The 25,486-nt window shown below is 56.4% G+C and overlaps 1 protein-coding gene across 6 annotated transcripts in view; it reads left to right on the top strand.

The window, feature by feature from the left end:
• The window catches only part of TNS1 (tensin 1), a 204,983-nt gene that overhangs the window by 87,127 nt on the left and 92,370 nt on the right, over positions 1-25,486 (top strand). For all 6 annotated transcript variants that reach the window (XM_027121786.1, XM_027121791.1, XM_027121783.1 and 3 more), the window contains 5 exons: positions 2,926-2,967; positions 15,644-15,685; positions 16,464-16,514; positions 22,506-22,555; positions 25,018-25,189. In XM_027121786.1, coding sequence (XP_026977587.1) covers positions 2,926-2,967; positions 15,644-15,685; positions 16,464-16,514; positions 22,506-22,555; positions 25,018-25,189 — 357 coding nt within the window. The remainder of the gene's footprint in view (positions 1-2,925; positions 2,968-15,643; positions 15,686-16,463; positions 16,515-22,505; positions 22,556-25,017; positions 25,190-25,486) is intronic.

Consider the following 25,486-nt stretch of genomic DNA (forward strand, 5'->3'; position numbering starts at 1 on the left):
AACAGATGCTCAGGGTGGTTGTGAGAATCGAGTGAGTTAATTTGCGCCAAGTACAAAGCACAGGGCCTGCCCTGTAGCAAGTGCGATGGAAGTATTTGATGTTGCTGCTACTTTTATTGCTGTTATAGTTTTCAGAATGGAAAGGCTGACCTGGGTGCTGATGCGTAGTGGAGGGAGACCCGGGGAGGAGGCTTACCTGAGGCCGACTTCCTGGGCCTGAGCCCTGAAATCCTACGCTGCCAGCCCTGGGGAGGCAAATGGTTGGCATCCCAGCGTCTGCCCCCTCTGCAGAGGGAGGCTTCCTAGCTGGGGTCCCCAGGGCCAGTGGGAGCGGTCACTGCTGGCCACAGGGCACGGGCCAGAGTGGCAGGGGGCCCTGGCTCTGCCTGGCACATTCCAGGCTCCTGAGAGGGTGGCCAGGGGCCAGGGTGCCGGAGGGAAGGAGAGAGCCTTTTAAGGAAACATTTCTCTGCTTAAAAAAAAAAAAAAAAAAGAGACAAGAAACACTGAAACACACAACAAAGTTAGTGGGCTGGCTGGCCAGCTGTCCTGGAATGCACAGCTGTGGGTGGTGGGTGGAGGAGGCCACTGGGGGGCAGCAGGCCACGAGGGGCACCCAGGCATCAGGCCCTCGGACTGGGGGTCCTCAGCTGCCCCTCAGATCTCAGTCCTCGGCGGGGACAGGGAAGGGACCTGGGCTCAGGTCCCATTTTTTTCCACGCCTTGGGGTGGTGCTGGGGTAGCAGCTCTCCCTCTTGTCTCAGAGGACACCTGTCCATCCTGCCCTTGCCTCAAAATGTGTCCGTAACGCCCTCTCTCACTTCCCCAAGTCCCAGTCCCGAATGGAGACTAGACACCCACTCTCGTGGATTGCAGGTGGAGACGGTGGCGGTGGACGCCGCTGGCCCGTGGCTGGCCCGTGGCTGGGAGGCCGTGGCGGTCGCCGGCAGCATGCCCTCCTCTTGCAGCTGATCCCACGTTTAGGTTCCCAGCCTCATCCCAGCTCTCGCTCCAAGGAAAGGAGCAGATCAGGGCGCGCTGCTCTGTGGATTGACCCGCTCCCACCCCGGCTTGAGGGCCCATGGGTGATAGGAGGAGCAGGGACAGGAGACACTGGGAGCCTGGCCCTATGAGGTTGAAACCCACAAGCCTCAGAGTGGGATTTGGGGCTGGGGGCAGGAGGAGACAGGCAGGAGGCCACTGCTGGATGCGGGACTCCTGCCCTCAAGGTGCCTAGGGGATAGCAGTGTCCCCGTGGCTGAGACCTTGTCGGGTGGGCAGGGTGCCCTGAAGGCTGCAGCCACCTCCGGACTTTCCTGCCCTTCTGGCCTGTTCTTCTGGCATCCTCCACCCCCCCCCTTGGCCACTGATCAGCTGTGTGACCTTGGACAAGTTGTTTAACTTCTCTGTGCCCCCTGCACCTCAAACGGAGGTATAATAGTACCTACCTCATTGGGTTGTTGAAAGGATTGCATGAGTTAACGTGGGTAAGGCATTGATAATAATACCTGTGCACATTCAGTATGCATTATGTAGGTTAGATTTTGTTCCTTCCTTTTTTTTTTTTTTTTTTTGGCTTCATATGTGATTCTCCCAAGTCCTAGAGTAATGCTGAGTGCAGGGTGACAGGTACTGAGGTTCAGCTCAGGCTTCTTTGCTGGAGAATGAGGTGGGCAGGGAGCCTGCGGTGTGGCCGGGTCAAGAACCCAGGGATGCTAACTCCCAGCCTCTCCACCCCTTCCAGAGCCCGGGGCACACTGTCCCACAGGTATGGTTCCCTTCTAGGCGGGTATGTCAAGCCGGGTGATCTCTGGGGCTGGTCAGATGCTAGAACAGGGTCAGGTGAAGGAAGGGCCCAGCTGAGGGTGAGGCCTCTGTGAACAGCCATGTTCATAGAGCCCGGGCTGTCGGCTGGGGCGGGGGCCCAGGTTGCCTACTGTTTGAGGAGGCAGCCCCCCACTCTTTGGCGATCCACGGCTTATGTCCAGACATCCTCATGCCCGGAGTGGGGGGTGGCGGCGGGGAGCGCTTCCCCCGCCGTCCCCTCTGTGGGCCCCCTGCCTGGTGTTTGGGTCAGGAATTGGAGCCAAGGTTGAGGTATGAGCTCCAAGAAAAACGTGTCCCAGCTAGAAGAAAGGAACACATTGAGTCTCTGATAAAGGCCCCTGCTAATTGTCAGGGTAGTGGTTTGGCTGCCCGGCCCCTGGGGAGGGAGTGTTATCTCAGGGTAGCGAGCAGACCAGCCCCCTCCCTGCCCTCTCCCTCTGTCTTGAGGCCACATGGCCACCCCCCTCCCCCATTAGAGAAGAAGCCGAGGACATGACAGTCATAGCTCACCCGCCGAGGGTGCTTGCGCTCTGCAAGGCCTTCCACATCTATTAGCGATGCGGCCGCCTTCGGAAGAGTCGACAGGCCCTTCCCCAGCCTGTTTCCCTGCACGGTCTGGGAAACTTTGCCAGTTGTCTGCAGCTGTGACCTTTGGGTCAGGTACCTTGGCATTTGGGAGAATGGAGGAGGTGACTCTTCCTTTTCTGGAGGTCTTAAACACGGTTTTTGAAAAAATTAAAACAAATCGTACCATAGTGTAGGAAATTTACAACATAGAGCAAAGAAAAAAAAATTATTCTTATTACCTTAACCCTGGTGCTTTGACCTCCAGTTTTTCCGCGTATTTTTTTATGGAGTTTAAAAAATGGGACTTGCATTTCACTTTTGCCTTCTGCCGCTCCCCCACCCGCTGAGCGTTATTGCCTAAGCAGCTTTCCGTGTTGCTCCACGGTCCTCCCGCTGGAGAGTGTCGGTGTTCGTGAACTGAAGGAAGGGGTGTCCAGCACGGGGCGGCGGGGAGCGGGATGGTCTCAGGAGGCCCTGGTTTTCTGTGGGGATGAAGATGCTAACCTTGCCCTTTCTCTGTTCCTCCCACAGGTGGCTGCTCCCTGCGTTCCTCCATCCAGCCATGAACTGGTGGTGAGTGACGGTCCATTCCCTGTCCTGCCAGCCCCGCCTCCCCTCTTTCCTCAGCTCCCGCTGCAGCTTGCTTGAGACCCAAGCATGCTAGTAGCCCCCATGGGTGCTGGGCCATTAGGTAGTGATGAGGAAGGGGCCATGTCCCGAGGCCGAAGCTGAACTGGGAGGAAGTGAGTCATGAGGTCCTTTCATGAGTTCATGAGATGCGGGGCCTCCTATTTCAATCTTGAGACTTAAGTCCTTGGAAAAACCCATAAAAGGACATCTCGCCTGTTTCTAGGCCTGGCCAGGTGCCTGTTGTCCTGGGGCTTACAGAACCAGGGAATGGCATCTCCTTCCACCCGCCCGGTCCCTGGTCAGGTACCGTTTGGCTGGAGGCAGGGGGAAGGATGGCGTGACCCACAAGAGTCCAGACACCTGGGCAGTTGCTCACGTTCAGGTGGCCTGTTCCACCTCCAGTCTCCTTCGCTGACTCTGCTTTTCTGCCTTCTCTCCGCGTCCCCCGCTCTTCCCTCTCTCCCCCAATCAGGTTTCCGGAAAAGCATGGATGGGGCAGGACTTCTGTGAGTTGTGGGCTGTGGAGAGAGGCCTGCTCCAGACCGATCCCAGCTGGGCTGATTTGGAATTTGTCCCTCCCTGCCCTCTCCCTGCCTTCCTTCCCTTCAGAGGTCTCTCTTGCTCCCCAGCCCAGCGCAGGAGGCAGGCGGGGCCCTGGAGCCTGGAGAGGGAAGCGCCTGCCTGTGTGCAGGTGCCTGTGTGTGCGTTTGCGTGTGGGGTGCGTCACAGAGGGCCCCTGTGGGCACCACCATCCGACTGGCTGGTGTGGAGGTGCCTGTGGTGACACTGATGTGGGTGGGAGTCCGGGGGGGAGGCGGCACGGGTGCCGCAGGACCCAGGCAGTTGGAGGCATCTGCACACCCGTGCGGTATCCAGCTTGGATACTGGAATCTCGCTCAGGTCTCCTGGCCTTTTCTCCTCCAACACCTGTTTGCCGTATGACAATGGGCCAGTCCCTGCCCTCTTTCTGAACCTCAGTTTCCCTCTCCGTCAAAGAGAGGGGTTGCACTGGATGCTCCAAAGGCTTTCTCTGTGCTGACACAGATCCCCACCGCCCGCCCCCCACCCCCGCCCCCGCCACCGTTCAGGGTCATCGATGGAATGAAATAAAGTATGCAAAAAAAAAAGTATGCAAAAGTGCTTGTGACTCTTAGCTGTCTTTGGACCCAGAACAGTGTCCCTGCTCTCTGCCCTCCCAGCCCAGGCTCTGCTTAGCTCTTTGCCTTCCTTGCATCGGCTCCTCTTTCCTAATCTCACTGGGCTCAAACCCTTCTGGGCCTCGGCACTGCCTGGCTGTGCCGCTCCAGATGTGGAGTATTATCCGTGCAGAGCTCAGTTGAAGGTCATCTGACAACAGCAGGGTGTGGGAGTGGGGTGCTGTGGGGATGAGGCCAGAGTGCAGGCCTGGTTTGGAACTGCCAGGGAGAAATCCCTCTGGGACTGTGGAGGGACACCGTCGGGGGCGGGTGGGGAGGGGTGGGGTGGCGAGCGTACATCTCATCATTTCAACCCAACTTCCACTTCACTGCTGAGAACAGAACGTCCTTGGCTGGTCTAGTATGTCTGGGGGTCTCTGGGGTTTAGGGCTCTCCAGGCATAAGCCAGACGCCTGACCCCGAGAGTCTTGTGAACTTTGTTTAGGCGAGGAAGGGTCAGGGGTTGGAACAGGAGGGAATAGGTTGGCATTCTGGCTGGAGGGATTGCAGTCAGATACCAGAAGGGACTCCTGCCTGAGCCAGGCTGTGGAAGCTTCCCATCCCTGTGACGTGCCCCATCTGGGCAGGGGGGCTCTGATCTTCGCGGAGGTTGAATCAGCCATCTGGTGGTGGAATGCTTGTGACACCAGAGGTTTCCCCACCTGAGTCAGGACCTGACCCCTCCCAGCAGTGGTCAAAGAGCGAGGGAGTTCCACTACCTCCCTCTGGATCCCGGCTCCCCAGGCCCCGAGTCTGTGGCTGTGGACACATTGCTTAACCTCTCTGGACCTCAGTTTCCCCTCTGCGGGTTGGGAGTTAGTAATAGTACCTACCTTATAAGGCTGTGAGGAAAATGTAAGGAACAAATTAACGCACTGAATTAATCTGTATTCAGAATCCTCCAAGTGGCTGCCCACCACTTGGAGTAAAGGCCCAGGTTCTTCCATGGGTCTACACAACCCTGCACAATAGACAGATTTCCTCTCTGACCTCATCTTCAGAAACTCCCTCGTTCACTCACTCTGCTGTAACTACCTGGCCTTCTTGCTGGTCCTTGAACATACCAGGAAGATGCTGCCTCAGGGCCTTTGCACTTGCAAAGCTTTTCCTGCAGATACTTGCCAGGCTCTTTCCCTCCTTGAGGTCTTTACCCAAGTGTCAGATTTCCCTTCCCCCAGCAACCCTCTCTCCCTTCCCTGCTTTCTTTGCCCCTCAGCATGTGTCACCATCTTACTTGCTTATCTTGTTTAAAAGACTCCCCCCATGTTTAGCATGTGAACTCCATGATGACAAGGGACTTCTGTCCTTTGTGTTCATTGCTGTATCCCCACTGTCTGGCACATAGTAGGTGCTCAATGCATGTTTATGGAGTGGCTGGAAGAAAGGCATTCAGCCAGATGCCCGGCACAGATTAGGTGCTCAATAAATAGGACAGCTGTCCTCTATCCCTTACTGGTGGGCCGTGGGGGCCTATTAGGGGGGCCAGCCTCCAGCTAGAAACTCTGCTGCTGTCCCCGGGGAGGGAAAGTGGCCCAGGGGAAGCCGGGAGAAAGTTTGGCTTCCCCCAGAGAGCACTCAGCACCTGTTTCCTCACGGCAGGCAGGCAGGCAGGCAGGCAGGCAGGCGAGTGCTTTGAGCAGGTTCACAAGGGGCAGGAAAGGGCGGGTTTTATTTTTCCTTCCTTTTCCCTTTGCTGCCTGCCTTCAGCCTCTGTAGGGCTGGTCTCTGGCCTCCCCGCCCCTTCCCTCTTGCTTCACACTGTGTGTCTGTGTGTTTGTCAAGTTTTCTCCATGCCCCCAGCTCTCCCTCTGGCCTTCTCACCCATCTTACTTCAGTCCTACCCCCCTGGGATTGGGACCACTCATCCCTGGGCCTAGGATTTTTGCCAGCCTCTGTGCCCTGCCAGCCAGGGCAGAGTGGCTTAATCTTCAACCCATGTTTTCGTCTTACTTAACAGATGTTGCCCAAGGCCTTGGGTAGAAGGCTCCTAGGGTCACCTCCCTGCTGTGGGGTCCACCGGCGGGGGCGAGATGGAGAGGAGTGAGGGTGTGTTTGCCGTGGACACTCCTGATCCTTGGAAAGTGCTGAAGCAGCTTTTCTCAACTTCTGAAAAATAAGAGTCAAACGGAATTTCCCAAGGGTGATGGCCAAGTGGAGGGGCCACCCCGGTGGGCCAGATAGGAGCCCTTCTGCACGCACGGCCTGGCACCCAGGAGACCTGGGGGTGGGGGGAGAGCCGTGTGGGCACTGCTTCTCGTCCGCAGGCCAGCCCCGTGGCAGATGCTTGAAATGTCCTGTGGAACGAAACCCATTGAGTCGCAGGTGGGGTGGAGAGTCTGCGGTGGGGGAGGTGGATGGGGGATGGGAACGCCAGGTTGGTTTCATCTATAATAATAATCAGAGCAATAGCGAAAAGTTAACCCTTGTGTGGAACTTTCTTTGCAGACCTTTGCTGTGAAAGCTGTACAAAAATAAACTCATTTATCCTTCACAGTAATGCAGTGAGGGAGGTGCTGTGATTATCCCAATGTCTCAGATGAGGAACACAGATGAGGCCTAAGGCCACAGAGCTATGTGAAGGGGGCGCCGGGATTTCAGCATGGTCCACACTCATAACCATAATAATGACAAGCGTGACTGGCTTGCACAGCAGCTGCAGTTTTCAGAACCCTTACCCTGACACCGGGCCAACCCGAGCCCACAGTGACTTGTGTGGAGGTCTGGACAGGTGTGAGCCCTTCCTGGGGAGAGGAGCAGAGTGGGGCTCAGAAAGGCCAGGGGACTGATTCACAGCCATGCGGCGGTGGCAAGGGCTGGGATCAAGGCTGGGGTTTTGGATTCCTGGGCCTGCTTTCTCCCCGAGACCCTCAGTACTTGCTGCTGATGTAAATAACCGATATTGCCAAGTGGGCTCCTCCTGGATTTCTTCTTCTAAACAGTGCCAGCCATGAGCTAGCTTCTCCATTTGCCAGCGGGCCTGGGATTTAGGGGCAGGTCTATCCATCCATCTATCTGCCATCCATCCTACCAAGAAACATCTCCTGAACGCCTGCCTTGTGCCAGGACTGTTCTCATGCTGGGGCTGCAAGGTTCCTTTCTGCTGAGTGCCAGGGCTTCTGGAAGGCAGGTGGAGATGCAGTAGGCACAGAGCCATAGGAGTGAGAGGACTGGAGGCCATCTAGTCAAATCCTGCTCTTTCCCAGCAGAGGAGACTGAGGCCCTGGGATTTTTTTTTTTGCTCTAATTCATTTCAAAAATTATGGTAAAATACACATAACATAAAAATTACCATCTTAACCATTTTTGAGTACACAGTCAGTGGATTAAATACATCCATTTCATTGCACAACGACCACCACCATCCACCTCCAGAAGGCTTTTCATCTTGTAAAACAAAAAACTCTGCACCCATTAAATAATAACTCCCCAGTCCCTGCTAACCACCATTCTACTTTCTGTCTCTGTGAATCTGACTACTCAAGTACCTCATGTAAGTGGATTCATACGATATTTGTCCTTTTGTGACTGTCTTATTACACCTAGCATAAAGTCCTCAAGGTTCACCCACGTTGTAGCATGTGTCAGAATGTCCTTCCTTTTTAAGGCTGAATAATATTCCAATGTGTGTATATACCACATTTTACGGATTCATTCATCTGTCAGTGGACACCTGGGTTATTTCCGTGTTTTAGTTACTGTGAATGATGCTGCTGTGAACATGGGTGTGTAAATATCTCTTCGAGTCCCTGCTTTCAGTTACTTTGCGTATATACTCAAAAGTCGAACTGCTGGATTATATAGTAATTCTGTTTTTGATTTTTTTGGAGGAACATACTGTTTCCCACAGCGGCTGTACCATCTTATATTCCCACCAGTAGCTCACAGAGGTTCTAATTTCTCCACATCTTTGCGAAAACGCTCTTCTTTTCTCTTGTCTTGTCTTCTCTCCTCTCCTCTTCTTTTTCTTTTCTTTTTTCCTTTTTTTTATAGTAGCCATCCTAATGGTTGTGAGGTGGTGGTCCTGAGATTTTCAAATGACTTTCTCAAGGTGCCCCTGGGGCGAGGAGGCATCACGCTGCCTCATGGAAGAAGAGAAGGCAGCAGAGAAGCACGTGGAGCCCCGCAGCCTGGCGCTGCCATCTGGCTCTCCATCAGGGAGAGTGGCCAAAAGTTGCTTTAGTTCATTCAAACTCCCAGCCCTGATGCATTTCATCCGAGGGCACTGAGGTGGCCATGGGTGGGCATCTTTGGGAGATTCTGGAAAATGGAACAATGCCAGGAGAAATGAGCCCGAGAGAGTCTTGATTCCAAGAGCGATGAGGGAGGTTGGAAATCCAGTTTGTGCACCACCTAGACTGCTTAGTCTGGAGAGGGAGAACACGGGCCGGTGCAGAATGGGAGAGAGAGCGTCTTGAAGGACAAGCTGTCTTCCTTTCTGTTGCTCTCCGAAGTAGAACCTCGTAGGTGGAGGGTCTCATAAAGAGGGGGAGACTTGGATGTAAAGAAGAGCTTTCTAACACCTAAAAAGGCCCATTGGGGCTGTCTAAGGGAGTTGCTGTCACTGGAACACATACTCACTGATGCCTATTAGGGTGCAGTTGGGAGTTTCCCTCCCTGGGGGAAGCTTAGGTAGAAGTCCTCAGGGTCCACTGAGGTCCCGCCCTTAAGCTGGGCTGAGAAGGGACATGGTCCCCGAAGGTCAAGGCATCTATGAATGTGCTTACCACCTCCCCTTTGACCCCCACTGGGAGAGGCCCCAGTTGGGTGAAGGGCCCTGCCCTCCAGGGACCCTGCTCAGTGTGGGAGAGAGAGAGAGAACCCTACGGTGGAAATGAATTAGTGCCCTCCTCGGGGGTTCTGACTGGAGGCGGCTTTGGGGCCCAGGGTGGGCTGCAGTCCGTCTGTGCTGCGCTGGTTGAGGAAGTCTGCCTGCTGTTCCAAGTCCAGGTTAAGATTTGAGCCAATGGAAGAGAGGAGGGAAGGAGAGAGGGCCTTCCAGAAGGTGGCAGGGCTGGAACAGAGAAGGGGTAGGGCCTTGGTGCAAATGACCAAGCCTGATGGGGGCCACAGCAAATCCAGTGCCCTCGCTGGGGGTATGAGGGGCCAGGCAATCTTGTATCACCTTGGTGGGCCTGGCTGGGGTGCCTGTGGGAAGGGCCTGAGTGTGGGAATGGAGGCGGGAGTAGTGTGGCATGGTGGTGGGGAGTGATGAGATGGGAGCAGAGTCTGCAGGTAGGGGAGGGGGGAAGGCAGTGGAGTCTACCTGAGGAAGAGGCGGCCAGATAAGGGAGGAATCCAGAAGCCAGGTTGGGGAACTTGAACTTGACGAGCCAAACACTAAGGGCCATTGTGGGTCCTTGAGTGGGGAAGTGGCCCAAAGCAGGCTTTGAGAGTGGGAGTCTGCTGCCAGCGGTGGGTGTGGCTCGCTGGAGAGGCGGCTGCCAGGAGGAGGGCTGGGTAGACCAGACACGAGACCGGTGCAGGTGCTCAGCATGGGGTGGAGGATTTGTGCAAGGGCGGTCAGAGGGGCGTGGAGGAAGGGCCTGGGGAGGCACAGACTCTGAGTGCCCCGGCAGAGAGGGGGGAGAACAGCATCCTCGGGGAGGGGAGCCTGGCAGGAGGGTGTGAGAAATATTCCAGCAGGACAGGGTGGGGCGGGGAGGGAGTCCGCAGTTGCCTAGCCTCAGCAACCTGGAGTCGGGTGCTGGGTCCCTCAGGGTGAATTGTGGGGGACCCTGAGGACAGGAGTGGGCCCCCAGTCCCCTCCCTGGGGGTGCAGGGAGAACCAGGCGTCATGTTCCGTTTAATCACATCCAGCCTGTTCTTTTACTCTGGTGGCCTTGGCCTGCCTGGGAGAGGATGCGGCCCCTGGAGCGACTTCCCCCAAACGCCCACGGGACCTGGGCTGCCGGAGCCCTCTCTCGAGCCCCTTGCGCTCCGTGTTGAAGCTCTCCCTTCTGGGGACGCTGGGAAATAACATGGGGCAAGGGGCTGACCTGCGCCCACGTGGAGCTCACCAACCTCCCCGGAAACTCAGTTTTTCCACGTTCAGAGTGCTTCCCTGCTGCCTCTGCTGTGTGTTTTTGCTGTTACCAAGGTGCTGGTCCCCCGACTGGCTGTGGGGTCTGCCATGTGCCCTCCCAGCCACGCCCCCTCTAAGTGCCCTGTTAATGGTGCTTCCCTGCCCTTCCCTTTGGCTTTCAGTTCCCTCTCTTCATCTGCTTCGGGTTCTATTTTGAGAACGAGTGAGCCTAGAATATCGTGCTCTGGGTGCTGGGGCTGAGGACATCCCAGCCCGCAGCCCCCCTCCCCCTCACCTCCTTTGCCAGCTCCCTTCCCCTCTTGACAGGCCGGCAGCACCGGCCCTGACCTCACAGTCTGTCTGTCCAGTGGCAGTAGATGTGATGTCATGGGGTCTTTTTGTCCTGAAAAACTGCCCGGATTCCAGGCCTCCCAGGGGGCAAGAGTGGAGAGAGCTGGAGGGGTGGAAGGAGGGAGGGTGTGAGGAATTTCTGGACGGAATGTTCCTCTGGAGGCTGAGTCCGCATTCTGCGCCCCCCTCCCCCCAGTCCAGGGCTTGGGCACCTCCCCCCACCCGCTATGGCCCTCTGCCTTTTCCTTCCTCCAAAACAGCAGCCCACAGATACATTTTTTTCCCAGCTCACCCTCCCTGCAGGCCGCCGAAATGTCCTGCTGCGTGAACCTCCAGGCAGTCATCCCAGCCACCTCGGCCTCTGCAGACCGGCCCCCCCTCAGGCCCACACTGCTGGGGGTGGGTAAACGCATGGAGAGGGCATGCATGTCTTTTTTTGGAAAAAAAAACCTCCCAAAACTTGAGGAAAGGATGTGCAGCTTCCCTTATCCACACTGTGGTTCACAGCCCCTCACATTCAGGAAGTTCTCTCTGATGTCTGGTCCCAGTCTCTCCTATTGCAGCCCGTTTCCTCCTCTTCCTCTGGAAGTGCATTGAAGAAACCTTTTCCTCCTGAGGACCTGAGACAATTAGTCTTTAAGCCGCAGAAAGCTTGTTCCCAACGGGAGGGCAGTTGATTAGGAAGGAGTAAGAGGAACTGAATGAAGATTATGGCCAGGGGGGAGAGACAGAGCATGAGGGGATGTAAAGAGTGGCATTCAGATAGCAGCTGTCCTTATCTACAGGCTGTGTGACGTTGGCCAGGTTATTTAATCTCTCGGGCCCTCAGTTTCCTCACCTGTAAAATGGGGTAATGCTTGCCTTGTGAGCATTGGTTATGAGGAATAATGATCATGAAAGCCAGGAGCCCAGTGTTAAGCCCAAGGCATCATTAGTACCTGCTGAGTAATTGCTGTTACTGCAGTAATGTTAGGAAAATGCACCTCCAGACCAGGGCCGGGAAGAGGTAAGGCAAGTGAGGCACCTGGGGTGCACAATTGGAGAAGGTCTTGCTCTCAGCGTTGTGCATCCTGAGACTAAATGCCTCCTTACGTTTTCTGCCCTAAGAGCCTCACTCCAGTCCTTCCCTTGCTCCCGACTCCCGGGTTTGAGGCCCCAGAGCAGAGTGGTCACAGATAGCAAGACCTGGCCGTCGAGTGGCACTAGGTCTAAGCTCTGCCACCTGCTCCTGAGCTGGGTTCGAGTCGTCCTGCTTGGGAGCAAGAGGCGTTCTGGAAGACCCCTGGTGGGGCAGTGATTTGGCCACCCTCAGCTTTGGAAAGCCAGGGCTCGTTTTGGGATTGGGCAGGGGGAGGGGCCAGGTGGGGGAGGGGCCATCCCTGTCGGGGCTCCCTCTGCTTCATCCTTCTACAGCTGAGTCTGAGGAAGAAGGAAGAGCAGAGTCCACCAACCAAGAGGCAAGAGCTAACCCTGCCTGCAGGCTGGCTGGGGATCAGGGTGAGGGGCAGTGGGTGAGCTCAGTGATGGGCTTTATAAAACCTGGGTGCCCACCTGAGTCCTGCCATGCATCTCACTGTGAGAGGCTGGGCGAGTCATACCCGCACCTCTCTGTACCTCAGTTTCCCCATCTGTGAAATGGGGAGGGAGGAGATGGTGTCTGAGGAGTGGTGTGCAAAGATGGTGTGTGTGTGTATGTTTCCGAGCTAACGGTAGGGTGACAGCCGAGGCTTAGTGGGTCTCTGCCAACCACTGGAACTCTGGGGCTGTGGCCTCCGGAGACCACAGCCCTGATGGCCTGGGAGATTTCCCTAGTATACCCAAGCTTCCCTGCAGGGCCTAGGGCAGGGGCAGCCTCAGGGGAGAACACCCACGCCCACCCCGCCCCGTGATGAGTTCCCTTGGCTTTTTCATTCCCAGCAGCCCCAGAGCTGGCAGCGCATGGAAAGCAGAGAAGCAGGACTTCAATCCCAGGAGGACTGGGGTGGAAGGGAGGGGTGGGGAGCGCAGCATGCCTGCTGGGCCGTGTTTGCAAACACTGCAGGAAAACACTGGGTGTTGAGGTTGGAAAGCGTTTTTGGAAATTTCTAGCTCCTCAGAAGGCCTCTCCACCGGTACGCTGAAGGCAGGCGTCTGGTGGCTGGCCCTGTGGCTGGCCTCCAGCTGGTGTGGGGAAGGGCTGGGAGCAGAGGGGCTGGTGCTCAGATGGTTGCTGGCAGGGAGAGAAGTTTCTCGTGCCCTGCTGAGGCCCGTGGTTTCTAAAGTTGACTGCCTGGTCTGCATTGTGTCAGACCCAGGAGGGATGGGGCAGGAGGGGCAGGGTGGGGCAGGGTGGGGCAGGGTGGGCTGGGAGAGGGCCCGGCCTTGCACCTGTGCAGTCGGAGCTGTTAAATAACAGCTCACATTTATTGAGAGCTTCCTAAGTGGCAGGCCCCATTCTAAGTGCTTCATCTCACTTGCTTCTCACAAGAGAGGACCATGCCTTCCCGCTGAAGAGCAGCAAGGACAGGGTGACCTGCTGGAGGTCACAGAGCCAGTAGCAGAGAGAGTCAGGACGTGGCCCAGCCGTCTGCTGCCAGTGCTGTCAGACTAGACCAGCGGTTTTCAAAGTGTCATCCCCAGACCTGGAAACGGTTAGAGATGCACATTCTTGAGTCCCTCTCTAGGCTACTGGATCCGACCCTCTGGGGAGGGCCCAGCCACCCGTGTGTCCGTCAGCAGCCCTCCAGGTGACTGGGAGGCACACTGAAGTTTGAGACCCCCGGCTCTCACTCTGCTCTGCCCCGTCGGGATCTCTTGGGAGGCTCTTCAGGGCCTGTAATGGGCCTGGGGCAGGTACTCTTGTCTCTGGTTGCTCCATCCCACCCCATTTCTGAACCTTCTGACCCCCCCAGTCAGGGAGGGGGATTATATAGACTGTGAAGAGGGAGGGCTTTGGAACTGGGAGGTCTGGGTTCAGAGGCAGTCCTGTTGTGTAGACTGCACGCAGAAGGTCCCTGTGATCTGCCCTCCAGGGCTTCTCCTCCCCACAGAAAGCCAGAGCAGCTCAGAGCGGGGGCAGTTGGCCCGTTCTGCCCAGCCCATGGTCTCCACATGAGCATTACAGAGCCCTGGACCAGAAGAGATGGGCGGAGGCTCAGAGGGCTGGGGCAGGCTGGCACTGCTGCAGAGGACTCCCCTGGGTGGGGCCGGGTGGTGGTTGGAGACTGAGCGGAGACCCTGGTCCTGATTGTTAGGCAGCTCCTAGAGCTCAGTCTGGGGAAGGGATCCCGGGGGATTTCCTGTGGGCTCATTTGCCTCCTGCCCGGTGGCCTGTGGCTCAGGAATGGGGTTCTGGGGGCTGGCTAGGTGAGGATTAGGGCTGGGCTGGGGGGGGACAGAATGTGGCCTCTTGACTCCCCCTGCAGAGCCATCCTCGCACTCCAGGTGGGCCCACCTAGTGGGCTGGGAGGGGCTGGCTGATACGACGTTCCTGGACTCTGTCTTCCCTCAACCCTCCCAAGTTGCCTTGACCCTGAACTATACAGGGGGTTTCACCCACCTGGAAAGAAGTTTTGGCCTCAGTCTCTTGTCTCCCAGGCAGTAGGGGGAAAGTCTGGGCGTTTTTAGAAAGAGCGCTACTGCCTTCAGCTCAGCCCACTTCCTTCCTCCATCCCTATCTTGGCCCAGTTCTCCTCCCAGATGCCAGAACATTTCAGAAGTCATTCTATCCACTCCCCTGTCTTCAGACATGAACAGCTCACCCTCAGGTCCCGGGATGGGGTTGGGGCAGGTGCTTCCTATTCAGAGACCTACTGTCTAAACCTGGTCCACAGTCATCTCAGCAAAGGCTTGTTTCCGTGACCTTGACGTTCATGTCCATGTCCATCTGTGTGATTCAAGGGCCCCTCTAACCACATCACTGAGTTGGAAATGGAGCCCTGGAGACCGTGGTCAGGAGGTGGCCCTGGAATGGGGAGTTTCTCTCTCATTATGGGGGAGTCCAAGGAGCCCACGTTTTAGGATGCCTTTAGTAGGAAGTTGGTCTGCGCAAGGGAAGGACGGCACCAGGGTGAGGGACAGGATCAGTCCCCTGGTGTTTATTGACGGCTCGCTACACGTACGGCACAGTCTCCGGCCTGAGGGCTATGGCAACTCAGTTGGTAAAAACGCTGCTCTGACTCTGTTTCGGAGGCAGGTGGGATAAGAATCACAAATAAAAATAAAACAAGAGTTGGGGAATTAGACATATTCCCACAATGAGATTATTCACACGCTGAGGACCAGATAAGTAGCTCAGACAGTAAGGCTTACTGGAGTTCTGAGGTGGGAGAGAGAGAGCCCTTTGCTGGGGTGTTCAGGGAGGGCTTCATGGAGGAGGAGAGCTAGTAAGAAAAGAGGAGAAGCTGCTCCGCAAACAAAAGCCCGGATGTGGGAATAGCAAGGGGTCTGGATGGAAGAGAGTTTTGGGGTAAGGAAATTGAGGTCTGCAAGGGGGCAGGGCCAAAGGTGGGGATGGCCCTTGAAAGTCCACCGAAGCATGAAGACTCTGGCAGGCCTGGTATCTGCGGCTGCTGTGGTTTCACACAGCATGAAGTGTAGAGACCCAAGATGGGGTTCCAACCGTTTTGTCCCCCTTAGTCAGTGGCTTTGGTCCACTCATCACATTTCTCCTTATTTGTAAAGTGGGGCTCAAAGATAGTAATAGTACTTACCTCACTGGGTTCTTGTGAATAAATGAAGCGGCTGGTGTAGGCACACGTGCCTGGCAGGTAGGAGCAAGAGTCACTTACTCGCTCCTCGTTCCTTTTTGAGGGGTCGGTGACTGTCGGAGTCAGGGGCCTTAGTGAGTTTTGTCAAGCTGGATGGTTCTAGGACCAATAGGATTGTCTTTCATTTTCCAGACTCTGCCCCCCAAGCTTGGGGTCAGCACAATATGTCTGAGTCTTGGGTTGGCACCATCGGTGCTGTCTCAGGAGGCCTTCTGCCCATCACGGCCACCAGCCCCGGGGAGAGAGCCAACCTGGGGATGTTTGCCCTGAGGCCTCATGCTGTTTTCTCCCTCTGCCCACAGCCCGTCAACACTGAAACTGCTCCAAAGAATGTAGTGGACACGGTGAGTGACAGCAGGTAGGGCAGGGTGAGCACCTGGGGAGGCCGGGAAAGCATAAGGAAGATTGGGGGGAAAGTGAACGGATGTGTTTGAGGACACCCTTCTGGAGTAGATTTGGGGAACTTGGGGGAAAGACGGAGACATGGGTGGCACTGGAAGCTGGATATCGGAGCATCCCCTTGTGTGTTCAGAAATGGATTGCTGGGGAACTAGGCAGACAGGGAGGGAGAGGCCCGTGGTTAAACGTGGGCTTCTTTATTAGATATGTAGAATGTGAGAGAGCCAGGCAGATCTTTCCAAACACGTCTTTCTGACTCAGCAGACAGACGATTTCCTCAAGGCTGCGTGGAGGAGGAAGGGAAGGAAGTGGGTGGGTCGTGTGGTGGGGAAACCGAGGCTGGCAGCTGAGAGGCGTCTCCTGGCAACGGCCGGCATGGAGTGATGGGCTCAGAGATGGAGGACTTGGGTTCACCTCCCAACTCCTCCAAGGTTCTATTTGTGAGACTGTAGCAAGTCCTGAGCCTATCTGTGCCTCAGTTTTCTCATCTGCAGAAATGGGAATAATAATATCTCCCCCAGGAGAGACGCAAATGAGAGGATATGGTTGGCTCTGAAGGGCCGTCAGTGGACAAAGAATGCTACACAAACAACCAACCCCCCTCCCAGACCCTTCCGCCAAGCCCTCACCCCCACCACCGCCACATCCAGCAGATGGAAGACCTGGTACCTTTCGATGTCTTTCCTCGACTGCCCTCTCTGACTGCCTTTTTTTTGTCTCCAGGGAGAAGGAGCCTTCTGGGGTGGAAACACACGGAAAAGCCTTGAGGAAGATGTAAGTATTCGGAAGGGAAGGAGGAAGGTGCGGCGAGTCCCTGGGGTGCGGGGGATGGGGGAGGCGGACAGGCCTAACACCTGTCTTGTTTGGTGGGCGTCCCTCGCAGCCTCTGTAGAAGAGCTCATCTCAATTCCGGAGTGGGGAGAGGGGCTGGGAGGGTGAGCAGGCCCCATGACTGAGACACTGGGCCTTAGTCTTGGCTTCAGCCTCCAGCCCAGCTGGATCTAGAGTTGGTTTGCCCGTCACTGAGGCAGACCTTAGTGCTGCAGGGTGGGGATGGAGGGGAGCAGAGGCTGCTGTGCGAGGTCTCGCTGGGTGGTGAGCGGTCACCAGGGCAACGGCCAGGGGAATGGGCAACACTGCAGCAAGAGGGGCTAGGGGCAGAGATGAAGAGGGACTCCTGGGCTCTTGGAGGGTCATCAGCCCCTGGGGAATCGCAGGCTCTGCTTCTTCAGAGGGAGAAGCCTTTGAAAATGGGCTAAATGCCATTGATTCAGGAGGGAGCAGGAACATGGGCTGGTTGGTCTCATGGGCTCCTCCTGCCCTGCTGGAGGGCGATGGGCAAATTCCTTAAGTGGAAGGACCCCAGGGAAGGGAAGAGGGGCTCTCCTGGGACCCTGCTTTGAGCCGAACTCGTGCCTGGGCTTGTCCTCACACCACCCCAGGGGCAGGTGCCCGGCAACATCGGACCTTTCTCTTTTTTCCCTGCCCTTCTCTGACAATTTGCCCCTCTGCTGGCCTCTCCATCCTTGCCCGCCCTGATCTGCAGAGGAACAGGGAGTGGTTTTGGCGGTTGGCATGGGGGAGCTGTTGATGGCATGAGGCCCTATCATCTGACAGCTGCCTGACCCATGGCGGGGAGGGCCTCGGAGGGAGGTGCTGGGCTGCTGCAGGCAGCACACTTCTGCGGTGAGCCCACCACCTCCGTCACATTGCCCTGGGCCAGCCCCGCAAGGCCAGCCCGGCAACGTGGAGGTGTCCCCCGGGCCACACAGGGCCCCGCCAGGAAGAGCAGAAAACATGCCTCTCAAATTAATGGGCAAGGCTCTGTTCAAGGTACGCGCGGGTCCTATGGGCGTGGAGTACACATGCTGGGATGGACCCTTGTCCGAGTTTGTGATGTTTCTGGGGCTGGGGTACAGGGGAGAAAGTAATTTTCTTGTGTGCCTGCTACTAAAAGTTAACTAGCTTAATGCACACAAAAGGTATACTATGTGCTCAATAAATGTTAACCGGTCTTATTACTGTTATTTTGGCTAAGGGCCAGGAACTGGGCTGGGTATATATTTTGCGTGTGTGTGTGGTCGTGCTGTGCAGCATGTGGGATCTTAGTTCCTCCACTAGGGATCAAACCCATGCCCCCTGAAGTGGCAGCGTGGAGTCTTAACCACTGGACCACCAGGGAAGTCCCCATTGGCTGGGTATTTTTTGATCCCCGTGACATCCCGCTATGGCAGATGCTGTGGCCCCATTTTATAGGTGAGGAAACAGAGGCTTGGAGGGGCTCGCTGACTCAATGAATGTCTTCTCCATCCCATCCTGGGACTGCTGCCTGGATCTGGTGTTTCCAGGGCTCCCAACCCTTGGCCAGGGGACAGGGCGATGGTGTGTGAACCAAGCCTTTTAGCCAATGGTCTGGACACTCTTATGAGCCGAGTCCTAGAGCAGTTGCTCCCCACAACTCCAGCCTGGGCCAGACAGATCCTACAAGGTAAGGTTGCAGCAAGAGAGAGTGAAATTAGACATCATGGAGAACTTTTTGATGCAAGGGTGTGTATGACCTTGGTCCTGGAGAAGAAAGAGGTTGCCGCTTAGTTGGAATGAGAGGTTTTTTAGGAGAAAGTTCTGTTGATCTGGGATGAAAATGTGTGTGTCTGTGCATGCTGGGGTGGGTAAGGGTGGCGTCTTGCCTAGATATGGGAGAAGGGACAAGATGAGTTTGGGTCTAGTTAGTTTAGTTAAAGGAGTTCATGAAAGGCTAAGCAAGTGAGCAGATTGCAGAATGGCACAAGTACTGCAGAGGAAGAGACAAAACCTGATTTTTGAGGATCCCAGACACCTGTCCCAGGTTGAGTGACTTCAGGGTCCCCTCCCCAGCCTCTGGGCTCTCCTGCAGTCTGCCTCGGGTGAGGAGACCCGTTTCCGAAGCGGCATAGTTGCTGCTCTGGGCCTGCTGCTGTGATAATGTGCCTGTTTGTTGAGCTGTTTTCCTGTCTCTGGCCCGCAGCCCAGGACTCACAGGGCAGGAATGGCTGTTTTCCTCCAACGGGGTTGGTGTGTTGCAGAGTTTGTGGATGATGTGCTGTGTCGCACTTTGTTTTGGAAAAATCCAGGCGGGTGGGCAGGAAGGAGAGAGGAAGGGGTGTGGCTGGAGGGGCTGGTGTGGAGGGGAGGGGGTTGGCCACAGCCCCCAGAGGAGTCATAGGGGTGGGGAAGGGCCCCTGACGTAGATTGGTCACCAATCTCTGCCTGCCTGACATGGCCCCTGGTGTTGCTTCCAGACCCTCCTCCCAACTGTGCCCCCTGGGGACGTGGGCTCCGGAAACAGCTTTTCTTTTGGTCCAGAGCTGTTGTGTTTGGTCTATGAACCTCAAAGGAAGGCAGGACTCTTCCCACACAGTCGTTGCTCCAAACCAACCCCACCCAGGTCCTCGGGTTCCCACTCTTGCTACATGGCGGGGAAGAAGGCAAAAAACGGAGCCGAGGGTCATAGATCTTGAGCTGCCGTGGAGCATCTATCTGAGCGGTGGGCTGCAGCTTCCGCCTGCAGTGAGGACCAAAGCCAACAGAGTTGGCCGAATCTGTAGCAGGAAGGGTGAGGGTTAGATACCAGGAGGACCTGCCTGATAGTAAGAGAAGTAAGACACTGTTTGAGGAAGGCTGTGGAATTTCCTTTCACAGTGTCCTTTAAGCAAAGGAGAGACTGTGTTTTGGTGATGACGATAGGGGAGAGATCTTGGTGCCTAGGGAGTTGGATCAAAAGTCCTATTATTGCTCTATGTCTTGGGTGGAGTAGGGAAGAAGTTCAGAGCCTGTGGGTAAAGGACTCTGACAGCCCCAGAGAGGAAAGGAATGGAATTACAGGCAGACAGAGAGCTTCTTTTTCTTTATAAAATAAAGCGTTTAGAGTACTCTTTGTAAAGCCCTCTGGTAGTTTTTCCTGGAGGCTCTAAGTGGAGCAGGTATATCACACAAGACTGTGCTGTACCCATTTTACAGATTGGTCAGTGAGACCAAGCGACTGCTTCTTACACTGGCTTCGTGGATGAGTATCTTCCTTCGTAGAATGTAAGCTCTCTGAGGTCAGGGAACTTACGCACAGCCGGTGGCCCTCAGTGAAGTTCACTGAATGAGAGAATGCACGTGACGTTGAGGAGCAGAGAGGACAGCCTCCCTCTTGAAAACGGCCTGTGTGATTAGGCAGCTGGCGAAGGTGCCCCGTCTCTAGCCCTGCATGTGGGAGGTCACTGTGTTTCCCGGAGCGTTAAGTTGTGTTGCTCACATGCTCCGCCCCCTCCCCCGACCCATTTCTGGTTCTCCGGTTCTCCTTGTGACTCTTTCCACCAACCCTCAGACGTGTTACCTGTGCACGTCTGCTTTCTGCCAGTGAGTGTCACATGTCCCCAAACTTTGCAGAAAACAGGAAGCACTGTCAGTTAGAGGGCAGCCCAGTGATTCATCAGGGGATGACTGTCCAGCTGTTCGTCCCTGTCCTCTGGGCTGGGGTCACTGTCCAGGGCAGTTTCCTCCCCTGCCACCCCTTCCCCCACCCCCACCCCACAAGCCTGGCGGAGCAGAGCCGGCTTGGACTTTGTCTTATCACCTCTGGAGGCAGTATGGCCAGACTCTGCTGGGGCCAAGTTTTTATTTATCTTTCCTGGTTTTTTGGGGTGGGGAGGCTGAGGAATGTGGAGTGTTGTAACATTGGGGAGGGGGGGTGGAGAAGCGAGCGGGAGCTGGCTCTCCTGCCCTGTCCATGCCTCTCGCCCCTGTGCCCGTGGCAGCTCCCCTGGCTCCCCTCGGCTCCGCGGTCCCCCTGCCAAGCCCGTCTCAATATCCCATTGTCTCTCTGAGCTCCCTGGGCCTGGCCCCGTGTTCCTGGCCACACCTCCAGCCTTGGCTACGGTTGTGGCTTCCAGTTGTTAGAAGCAGCGGTGCAGCCTCCTCCAAACATGGCTGTGGGTCAGCAGTGGATGGAACCAGAGGGGCTATTTATAGCAGGGTGGCCCTGGGGCCTGGAGCAGGGCCTAGGGCCTGGGGAGATTCAGCGGCTCCTCATGAGGGACCAGCGAAACGGAGACGGATGAAGTGTTGGGTTTCTGCGTTCCTCCGAGTGGGTAGTTTTGGAACAGCCTGGTTCGGGTCTTGAAAACCAAACACAACTCAACCCCTCCTTACTGCCCCCGCCTTCACACCCCCCAGCTCCCCAAGCCTGACTCATGCAAACCCAAGTCCTCAGGGCCAGGAGAGCTGGGGAGACAGAGAAACTTTCCACCCTGACAGCCCCCCTTGGCTGTTTCCTCCTCCTGCTGCCTCCAAGGCTGAGCTGTTCAGAGCTGGGCGGCGGCCCAGGCAGAGGGGACTCTGGCCACAGCCTTCTTACGGGAGGCTGGGTGGAGGGTCCTCCTCTTAGCGGGGCTGCCCTGACTTTGGGCTCAGCTGGGAGCTGGGCCTCAGAGCCCCCCAACCCCTGCCTCGTAGGCGCTGCGGGGCCTGGAGAGGGCTGAAGGGGGCTCCTCTTCTTGGGACCCCAGTGGTCCAGCCCGAAATCTGAGGTGAATCTTGCTGGTCATCTGTTTCTCCTCTCCTTGGTGGATTGTGGTTCCGTCTCCTCCAAGAGGTAGATGCAAATTGGTGGTCAGGAAAGGCCGGTTTTGGGGAGGCTCAGGGATGTTTGGACGGTGCCAGTGGGCTCAGAGGGCTCTGGCTGGGCCTGGGAATGTGCAGGTTGCACGTCCGGTTCTGCATCGAGCGAGACGGCTGAAAGGATGGTGGCAGCTGGTGACGCAGGGTTTTGCTTTACTGTAGGGGTGAATGTTTGGCTGTATCGCTAACTACCCTTTTAATTGCACTTGATGTAATAATGGTAAGAGCGTGTAAGCGCCTTATATGCATAATTCCATTTAATCTTCAAGCAATACCGTAAGGATTGTTCCGTCTCACTGGTGACATTATAGAGGCTCAGAGCGTTAAGTAATGCAAGGCTGCCCGGCAGGATGCTGTGGGACTCTGATCCTGCACTTTCGTCACCGTGCTGCTGGGTTGCCCTGGGATGTTTTGGACACCGACTTGGGTCCATTTGCCTAATTTTGTACAAGTCGACAACCCTGGAGATGGGAATGGGTGAGGGGGGTAACAGACATGGACAGTGCGTCCTTCGGAGCACGATTTGCTGCCTAGCCCTGGGTGGTGCACACCGTGCCTGGCTGCTTCTTGTCTCAAAACTTGGTTGAATGAGCCAGTGTTGCTGCTTTAAAGGAGGGGAATGTGGGCAGCTGGTGGTCAGAGGAGAAATGTTCAGAGCTGGATAGAGCGGGGCTGGTGCTCTCATCTTTCCTTCTTTCATGGTTGCCACCTCTATTCTCCACTTGGGGTCACGATTCTGACATCCAGCGAATCCAGGTGAAATGCGTTTCCATCGGTTTAGTAACTTTTATTGAGTGTGTACTCAGCCACATGGCAACAGCCCAGGTGTGGTGCATTTCTCAGCATTTGGGATTTCTCCCTCGCCCAAGGAAAGAGAGCCCTTCCCCTTGGGGGCTCGCAGGCACACTGGCGCGCTCATGTGGGATTGGCATTGATCGCTTTTGGCTTTGAGTTGCTGTGTTGCTGGGCTTTAGGGTGCCTGGGCTGGAATGTTGGCAGAGGCAGGAGAAGGGAATCTGTGTTTCCGCGTGGCCCTGACAGCTCGCGTGGACAGCTCTCTGCTGTCCTCCTGCCATCCAGCCGGCCACCGCCCTAACGCTGCTTCTCTCCTCTCTTTCCCAGAGCTCCACCAGAGTCACGCCAAGTGTCCAGCCCGATCCCCAGCCCATCAGGTATGCCTGGGCTATGGGGGACACAGTGGGTGCAGGCAGTGAGGTCACTGTGGGTGTTCCCAGCAAGTCATGCCTCTGGGTCTCCGAGACCAAAGTCACAAAGCACGTGATAGGGAGCACGGGCGGACGTGGAAGCCACAGAGAGAGGATGCAGGCAGATGCCAGTGGGAAACTCAAAAGTTTTAGCTTGAAGCCAGTGCTTGAGCTGGATTCTTCATTTACCTGCATGATCTCATCTAGTCCTTGCAACAACCCTGCAAGGTAAGTATTTTATTCCCATTTTGCAGATGAAGAAACTGAGTCTCAGGGAGGTGAGGCGATTCGTGAAAGGTCACACAACCACTAAGAGGCAGCACTGGGTTTGCATTCAGGACCGGCTGGCGCTGGTGCCTGTGCTAGATCCCGTTCTTCTCCACAGGCAGAGGTTTCTGTTGTTGGAGGGTCACTTATAAAAGGAAGGTTCTCTATCTGGCTGAGCTGGTGGGGGCTGGGGGAAGGGGATGCACAGGGGACTTTGCTCATCCAGAGTCTCTCTTTTTTTTTTTTTTTTTGCGGTACGCGGGCCTCTCACTGTTGTGGCCTCTCCCGTGCGGAGCACAGGCTCCGGACACGCAGGCTCAGCGGCCATGGCTCACGGGCCCAGGCACTCCGCGGCATTTTGGATCTTCCCGGACCGGGGCACGGCCCCACGTCCCCTGCATCGGCAGGCGGACTCTCAACCACTGCGCCACCAGGGAAGCCCCAGAGTCTCTTTTCCCTGGGTCCAGGTTCTCTGGTTTTTTGGCTTGGGCCCTTGCCTCTCTGACTCCCCCCTCGCCCCTGAGGCTCCTGAGATGAGTGAGAATCTGGCCCCAGGGATATGGACCACCAGTCAGAGAGGGTCTGGTGTGGGTGGGTTGTAGTCCAGCTGCCAGCTGTCCACAGAGACTGGCGGGGTCCTTTAGAGTATCCCCTCCTCCCCTACAGATGAGAATCACCTTGGGGTGGGTGGGTGCAGAGTGCGATGCTGAGGTTGTCCAGGTGGTGGTGCTGTTCTGCCTTGAGTAGGAGCCCCACCCCCAAAGGCTGCAGGACAGGGAAAGACCCGGACTCAGAGGCCAAATTCAAAGTGGGCTCCCAGCGCACTGGCCCCTCTGCTACTTGGTCCCTGTCATTGCCACCACAGAGAAGCTGTATGTCACCCTTGGCTCTCCTGTTTCCAAGCCCCGTCTACACAGTTGGGCTCGGAGCTAACCGTGGTGGAGATCTGTATTCTGTCCGGTTTCTTGGTGTCCCGGGGCTGTACCCCCATGTCACCCCATCACTTTGAAACACCCCATGGTATTCCTCCCGCTGCCCCTCCAGTCCCAACTTTACCCCACAGAAGTGAAGGGTTATCAACATGAACTGTGAGTTGCCCACCTTGGGTAGAGAAGGGAAGCAGGACCCTAGGAGGCTGGGATGATGGGGTAAGAAGGGGAGGGTGTGAGGTGACCCCAGAAACTACAGGTGGGCCTCAGAATGGAATGCCAGTGTCCTGAGACCCATTTCCCCTTCCCATCAGCTCCCCAGTGGGCACCCTGGACCCTCCTTTGGAAGAGCAGTTGGGTGAGGTGTAAAGGTGTGAGAACCCACCTCCCCTCACCCGGTGCCCAGCCCAGGGGGCTCCCCACCTCTCTGAGGAGCGCAGGTGGCACTGGGATGTCTGGGGATCACCTGCCGCTGCAGCAGCCCCCTCTGCTTCCTGAGCCCTTAAAAATCAGGGAAGTCACTGGTAGGAAGCAGCCCTGCGGGGCAGTGGGAGCTGCCAGAGGTGGGGAGAGAGCCAGGGAAAAAGGGCAGGAGCTGTCCTGCCTCTGGAGAGGGCTGGAATGTGTGCTGTGGTCTGGCTTACCTGGAGCCCAGGTGAGCATGTCACCTGAGCTGCCCCTGCTCCTGAGGGGCCTCCCCGCCCACTCCACAGCTCAGAGCAAGGGGAGGGCAGCAGAAGGCTGGCTCCAGGATGTGAGAGGACCCAGTTCAGGCTCTCCTTCCTCTTCCGGAGCCGTCCAGGGATCCTTCGAGAAACTTCTGCCAGACCAGGCGGCCACAGTATATTAGGAGGCTGAGCTGGACTCCCGGGCCCTGGCTGGTTCTTGCCCTGGCTCTGACCTCTGACCTCTGGGATCACAGGTTGAAGGCCATGCCGACAGGATTGATGCGCACCTAGGATTGGTGTCATCGCTCTTTGGCTCGGAAATGGCCTGAGATCCTTGCCAGCTCCTGCCCAGTTCTGTTATCCCCGGCGCTCCCAGACTGGGCTTGTGGGCTGCATTGGCCTTGCCAGGGGAAGGCTCTGGCTTTGGCTCTGGGTCAGGGGGCAGCCAAGCCCCCTGGGTTAGATTTGGGGGCCTCGTATAGTGTGTAGGGGGTTTAGATCCCTGGACCTTGTCCTGGGGGCCTGCATTCTGATCAGGACCCACCTCTGCCTACTGTCTCCCCAGAAACATGAGTGTGAGCCGGGCCGCGGAGGACTGCTGTGAGCTGGACCTGGTGTATGTCACTGAGAGGATCATCGCCGTCTCCTTCCCCAGCACAGCCAATGAGGAGAACTTCCGGAGCAACCTCCGTGAGGTGGCCCAGATGCTCAAGTCCAAACATGGAGGCAACTACCTGGTGAGGATGGGGCCCCTTGCCCGCTGGCCCAGTGCCCCGTCCTTTCTGCTTGCCACCTCCTCCTGCTGGTGTCTTGTCCCACCTGCCCCTGAGCCAGCTGTTCCTCTTCTCTCCCTGCACCTGCCCTTGGCCCTAAGGAGTGTCTCTGCAGCTGGGATGCGGCATCTGGAGCCAAGTCGTGTGTGTGTGTGTGTGTGTGTGTGTGTGTGTGTGTGTGGTTTGTATGTTTGTGTGTACGTGTGGGTACGCGCATGTGCGTGTGGGTGTACGTACGTGTGTTGACCAGGAGGAGAGAAT

This window comes from Aethalodelphis obliquidens, unplaced genomic scaffold (assembly GCF_003676395.1).
Source record: "Aethalodelphis obliquidens isolate GAN/ISIS:26980383/991018 unplaced genomic scaffold, ASM367639v1 scaffold2, whole genome shotgun sequence".
Classification (NCBI taxonomy): Eukaryota; Metazoa; Chordata; class Mammalia; order Artiodactyla; family Delphinidae; genus Aethalodelphis; species Aethalodelphis obliquidens.